General features: G+C 57.8%; 1 protein-coding gene across 1 annotated transcript in view; it reads right to left on the bottom strand.

Annotated features, from left to right (window-relative positions):
* CAPN9 (calpain 9) overlaps positions 1-6,726 on the bottom strand; it is a 25,023-nt gene extending 18,297 nt beyond the window's left edge. Inside the window, exons 1-3 of the mRNA XM_060033499.1 lie at positions 5,920-6,726; positions 3,986-4,186; positions 1,977-1,990 (exon numbers count right to left, since the gene is read on the bottom strand). Of these exons, the coding sequence (XP_059889482.1) occupies positions 1,977-1,990; positions 3,986-4,186; positions 5,920-6,132 (428 nt within the window). The 5' untranslated portion in view covers positions 6,133-6,726. The remainder of the gene's footprint in view (positions 1-1,976; positions 1,991-3,985; positions 4,187-5,919) is intronic.

Genomic DNA, 6,726 nt, shown 5'->3' on the forward strand with positions numbered 1-6,726 from the left:
GTCTCCAGAGGCTCCTCTGGCCCGTGACAGTTTCTCAGGCTTTCCTTGTTTTTTATGACCTGGACAGGTTTTTTTTTTACATCTTTATTGGAGTATAATTGCTTTACAATGGTGTGTTCGTTTCTGCTTTATAACAAAGTGAATCCGTTATACATATACATATGTTCCCATATCTCTTCCCTCTTGCGTCTCCCTCCCTCCCCTACCTGGACAGTTTTGAGGCACTGCTGGTGTTCTGTAGAATGTTCCTCAGTTGGGATGTGTCTGCTGGTTTTCTCACGCATAGACTGGGGTGAGGTACCGTTCTCATCACGTCGCAGCGAGCATACATCGCGTCTTCATGACTTGTCCCTGTCGATGTCGCCTTGATCACCGGCGGAGGTCTCCTGTCTGTCATGTTTCTCCTCTGTGAACTTCCTCTCACCCCCCATTACTGTCCTCTTCGGAAGGACTTAGGAGTGGGGGTCATGCTAGACCTTGAGGGCAGAGAGTCTGCCTAAATTCCCCGGAACTCTTCTATGTGGCAGATTTGTCTCTTCTCCCCCGTTTATTTATTCAATGATTTATTTACATCAGTATGGACTCGTGAATATTAATTTTATACTTTGATTTATAATCCAATACCATTTTACTTATTTTGCTGCTCTAGTTGTTCCAGCTTTGGCTACTTCCGGCTCCTTCAGTCGGCTCCTGTGTCCCTTTGACATAACTCCATCACTGTGTGTGTGTGTGTGTGTGTGTGTGTGTTTAAAGCACACACACACGCATTCACTTCCTGGCACTGCAAGATACTCTAGGCTCATCTTCTGTATTTCTCGCCCCAGTCCTACAATCAGCCTTATCTCCAAGGAGCCCTGGTTCCTTTGATTGGAGAATGGTGTTAGAAACCAAGACCTGAGAAGTAAGAGTGCTTGTTGCTATGGGATTGTCGTTGTTTCTAGCCCCTCTCAGCTGATAAACAAGGAAATAATACCGTGTACTAACCCATGAGTGACGCATATACTCATCAGTGTGTAACCATCTCTATTCAACTAAACCTGAGTTCATACTGAGGTCCCCAACTCTGACACACTACCACTTATGTCATTCTAGCCTCCTCCACCAGGCTTCTTCGTAACCTCTCACTCCAACGATGAGAAACCTGGCTTCCCCCATCTGCCACCCATTTACTTAACTGTTCAATTCAGTAGATATGCACAGTGGCATCAGAATTGTTGTCCTGTAGCCCATGAGAAACAACTTTACCAGCTAGTGTACAGTGCTTGTGTACAATCTCTCTGTCCTTCTTTCTTTCTTTTGCCACGCGGCATGGGGGATCTTAGTTCCACGACCAGGGATGGAACCCTCGCCCCCTGTATTAGGAAGCTCAGAGTCTTGACCACTGGACCACTAGGGAAGTCCCAATCTCTCTGGCTTTCAATCTCACAGACTGCACTCATTTCCAGAGTTACTTAGGTCAGCGCCTTTCTCGCCTGCACCTTCAATGAGTTTGTTTCATAGATCTGTGATACTATTAGCTCGTTTTGTCACAAGCTGCTTTTCATTTTGGGATTCCTTTATCCTCCTAGATGAGTTTTAAGTTCATATATATTAAGGTTCACTCTTTGTGCTCTGAAGTTCTGTGTGTCTGATAAATGCATGGTGTCATATGTTCACCATTACAGTATCATACAGAATAGTTTCCTTGCTCTAAGAAAAGCCTCTGTGATCTACATATTCATCTGTGTGTGAAGGGGCGCTGCGTGGGAGTGTCGGACGCCCATGTGCCACGTGGCGCGTGTGCTGATGGGTGTGGGTGCCTCCTCTGCTGAATGTGTGACGTGTGTGGGCATGTGGAGTGCGCGGGCCCACGCGCGGGCCCCGTGTGCGCTCCCGTGCATGGCGCTTATGCCTGGGAGTCCTGCATATGAGTGTGGGCCCCAGAGGTGTGTTTGTTCGTGAGAAATGCTGTCTGGGGGCTTGAGGACGAGGGTTACCTGAAACCACCGTCCTGTGAAGGGAGGATCAGAGGGGTCTCCACAGACCTGAGGGGACCCCAGACTGCGGCTTGGGGACCCGGGGAGGGAGGCCGGCCTGGGCACCAGCAGGTGGTTTCCCTGGAGGACTTGGGACCGAGCGTCCAGGAATGTTTGCTTTCAGGGCCTGTACGGTTCACCTCGTACCTCATTAGGGGCTCAGCCGCACACACAGACTTTTCTCTATTAAGAACTTAATTTACGAAGAGAAAAGCCGCATTTCTAACAAGGCTGGAGAGGCTGGGCCCTACGACCCACGGCTGTGCGCTGATCCCGGCCGTGTGCCCAGGGCCGTCGAGGCAGAAGGGGACACGGGGTGGGGGAAGGGGGACCTGGAACGCAGTGGCCTCTGGGGGAGGGCAGCCCCAAAGGGAGCCCCACCGTGCAGGGAGGTCTCGGCCATGTGCTGTGGTGCACGCAGGCTGCCAGGGGCCGTCAGCCCAGGCTCGAGGCGGGACCGGGGCCTTCAGGAGGCCTAAGAGTCAGCAGGGAACTGCATGGAAGACGGCAGATGGGAGCAGGCAGACAGGAAGTCGGGGGCCAAAGGGAAGCCGAGGCGCTTGTGAGTTGAGGGGCTCGGGCTGCAGGCGCAGAAGGGAGGCCCTCGGTTGCACCGCACCCCGGCTGTGTCCCCATCAGGCCGGGAGACGCCCCCCCAGATCCACAGCCCTCCCCGCGAGGCCTGGGGAGGGCTTACCCCCGGGCGACCTCTCCTTCCTACCCCAACCCCGGGCCCAGGTTCCCCCTCGGAGCCTCCTTGCCCCGGGCTCCCGGGGGGACGAGGCGCCTCTCCGGCACCCCCGGACGTCCCCTGACTTTCCTGGCTCTGGTTGCTCTCGGGCACCACTCCCCGGCCCCCAAGCAGAGCTGTGTTTGCCAAGAAGGTGGTGCTGGCAGAGCGCCCGCCCCACGTTCCCACTGGACGGCCAGGCAGTCGCTGCTGGGACACACAGCACGTGAGGGCCGAGGAGAAAGGCAGACAGCGCCCGAGCCACGGAGGCTCCCAGAGGGACGCCGCGACTCTTCCCGTGGCGCTGCTGCCCTAGCTGACCCCGTCCCGGGGACCCCGGGCTCTGTCCTGCCAGAGCAGCCTCAATCCCCTCCCGGGTCCTCGCCTCTGACGTCACAGACGCGTGTCAGACGGGACGCAAGGCCCCTGCCCTCCCTGAGTAGGAGACACGCAGAGTGTGTTTCTGGGACTGAAGACAGAGCGGGTGAACGCAGCCGCAGACCAAGCAAGGGGCAGAACGGACTCTGAAAGTGAATGCAGGAAGGACAGCTGCCCGGTTATGATACATCAAAGCGGAGCGTGGAGGGGCCCGAGGTGTCAGGCCTTCGGGTGGGAGCGTCGCCCATCATTCGGGGCAACACTGAGCAGACGTCAATGTTAAGGTGAGACCTCCCAGAGCTGAGGTCTGGGGCGCTGGAATCCCTCGGGGGTCCCAGGGGCCCTCGTTCCAGGAGGGCACAAAGACGGTCTCCAGCCTGGCCTGTGCACGTCACGCTCTTATCGTGGAGCAATTTCCACTTTGGCAGAGAGAGGGCGAGCCGTAGGCTCCAGAATGACACCTGAAGCCAGGGGATGACCGTGCAGGCTGGAGGGTGGGCGCCCTCCTGGACGGGGGGGACGGCGTCGGGTGCCAGTCACACCCGTGGCCGACGCTCCGGGGCAGTGCCTGGGGAGGTGCCCGGCTCTGTCACGTGCTGCCTGTGCGCGTCAGCCGTCAGGCTCCAGCTTCTCCTTCGCTAGAATGGGGAGATTGACGATGCCCGGATTTTAGGACTGTTTGCGATTAAATGAGATAATCCTGGAACAGTCAGTGTTGGCCGGTCATAGTAACTGTGGGCTGCTATCATTGTTTGGAAGGTGAGAAGGTGCTGGAAGCTGAGAGTGCAGTGGGGTGTGGGATGAATGAGGGCCTGCCTCTCAGAAGGCTTGGGTGCCAGGAGGGACACGGGCAGGTCATTACATCGAAACAGCGCGAGTGCTGGAATGCGACGGCCGACGGTGCTGCAGGGAGCCAGGAAGGCTTGGTGGGCGAGGCCCCTGGACGACAGCCCAGATTCCCCAGGCAGAGCAGGGCCTCCCAGATCGACAGGGCGTTCCGACGGGAGGGGCCGACCGCGGGGAGGGGCCGACCGCGGGGAGGGGGCGGCGGGTGCAGGGCAGCCTGGGGACAGGGGCTGTGTGGCAGCCTGGGCCTCACTCCTGGCTATCGCTGAGCCCACTGAGGGTGCAGAGCCGGGGACGGCAAGGCCCCTGGTGGCAGTAGGCGCGGCCTGACGGGCTGCGGCTGGAAGCAGGGAGACCAGTTAGGAGGAAAGGAAGAGACTGGAATTTCTCAGAAGAAAGGCTGAGACATTTCGTGATAGGCTTGTCAGACTTAGGAAAATACCGGACAACCAGAAGTGGCTTCCTCCTGAAGCAGGGCAGCACGGCATAGAGATGTGCGCTCACACGCACACACGTACACACACACAGGCTACAACGGGAGATAACAGTTAAGAGCTAACCACTGCGTGGGACTTCCCTGGTGTCCAGTGGGTAAGACTCTGCACTCGGGGAACTAGATCCCGCATGCGTGCCGCAACTAAGGAGCCCGCGTGCCGCGACGAATACCCCGTGTGCCGCAACTAAGGAGCCCGCGTGCCGCAACGAATACCCCGCGTGCCGCAACGAATATCCCGTGTGCCGCGACTAAGACCCGGCGCGGCCAAAATAAATTAATTAATTAATTTTTTAAAAAGAGCTTACCACTGTGTAAATAACAGCTTACGTGTGCTTTGGGCCCGGCCCTGAAGAGGCCGGAGGTTTTCGTGTTTGTTTGTTTTTTATAAGTAGACATGTTATATGTTTACAATATCGACATCATTTGAATGTAGGGAGATGGTGAGGTCGATGTGGTGCTCGTGGTGAGATGGGATTCAGCGCTGTTGCAGTAACAGCAACCGCAATCAGAGCAACAGCCGTCACTTGTTGAGCAACTTCCGTGTGCCAGACGTCGGACCTACGTTGGTCGTTAACGTTCCCACCTTACAGGTGGGGAGACTGAGGCCTGGGACCACGGTCAGGGGTCAGGTTAGCGGCAGGGTGGCACCAGCACTCAGGGTCTCCCCTTTGGGTCCGGCACCCTTAGCCTTGCCCACAGCGTCCTGTCCCCACAGGAGCCGTTCCCAGACCAGCACCCTCCCTGGCGGAAGGAGAGCCAGCCGGCGCCCGGTCAGAGGTCGAGCCCTGACTGATCCAGCACGGCAAATATCGATTCCTGGTCCCAGGAACCAGCTGGTGCCACGTGGGACCATCACCTCCAGACTGCTGGTGGCGGGGGGCCTGCGGGGACACAGATGGTGGCTGCCCTCCAGGAAGGGAGATGATCTGGGGAGAGAATCCCTGCTTCACGTGCCCTCTGTCCATCGCACAGGTCCTGAGCGCTCGCTGAGTGAGCTCTGTCCACTCTGAGCATCCTAGGCTCTGGCCAGAAGCCCCCGAGCACCTCGGGCGCATTGTCTCAATGTTAGCGCAAGGGATCTGCAGGGAACAACCTCCCACCCGTTTCTGCGTGTTTGCCCTTGGGCTCTGGTGGGACATGTCACCTGACACTTCCGGATAAAGCTTTGACTTCCACTCACCACCTGTGACAAGACCCTCTCTGATCCTGAGTCCCGGGCCTCGGCGGGGAATCATGGAGCCAGACACCCTGGCCACCACCCAGAGCAGCCAGTTGCCCCCCGAGCATCATTCCTGCCTTCAAACCACATACCTTCTAGGGCTCTCAGGAGATGTGCCTAAGTCCAGTTTGTGCATAGCGCATGCCTCCCAGGCCATCCTTCCCTTGATGCCCCCTCCTGGGCTGCTGAGCTGCACACCCCCTGTCTGTTGCCCACCCGCCCTGGCAGCACTCACCCCCCGCCTTTTCCACACGAAGGGGAGCAGGGGCCTCTCGCTGTAGAAGAGAGAGGAGCTGTTGGCTGGGAAGTCTGCATCCTCCAACAGAACGCCCTTCTGCAGACACGTCTGCCTCAGCTCCTCCAAGCTCTGGCCCGAGGAGTGGGTGATGCGGGCATCCTTGGGGGCGGGGGGCTCCTGAGGCCCTGGGGCCCGGTAGAGGTAAGGCATGGCTGTCCTCGGGCCAGCAGACTCGGGGTCAGTGATGGTGGGGAGAGGTGAGATGCAGGTGCCAGTCAAAAGGAACCAGTGAGGCAGCACTGAGCTAAGCGGACCTTGGCCTCCACCTGCTTTCCTGGGAACCTCCCTGTTAGACGGAAACGGGGCACATCCTGATGGCAAACGGTCACAGAGCCCTCTGCCCTCCCAGGGGATCCTGCAGCGCGGCAGGAGCTCTGAGGCTGAGCCGGGTTTGGGCGGAGACAGTGCTCTCTGCTTAACGCACAGGGGAGACCCCGGTGGGAGAGAGAGGGCGGCTTTATGGCAAAAGAGCGCAAGATACCAAACTGGTCCAGGAGGTGGCAGGCAGCGCGGGCTTTGCCGTGGGGAGAGGGCACGGGGTGATCTTCAACCACCTAAAATCAGAGAGTCGCCGTGTTCTGTAGTTGGCAGAGAGCTTAGTGAATTACAGTAATCCATGGTGCACGGCCAGCTTTCTCACAGCCTCCCATCTTGATTTAGAGCAGGGTTGGCAAACTTTGTCTGTAAAGAACCAGAGAGTAAATCTTCCCGGCTTCGTGGGACGTGTGGTCTGTGTTGCAGCCG

The sequence above is a fragment of the Delphinus delphis genome, chromosome 16, assembly GCF_949987515.2.
Source record: "Delphinus delphis chromosome 16, mDelDel1.2, whole genome shotgun sequence".
NCBI classification, from domain to species: domain Eukaryota; kingdom Metazoa; phylum Chordata; class Mammalia; order Artiodactyla; family Delphinidae; genus Delphinus; species Delphinus delphis.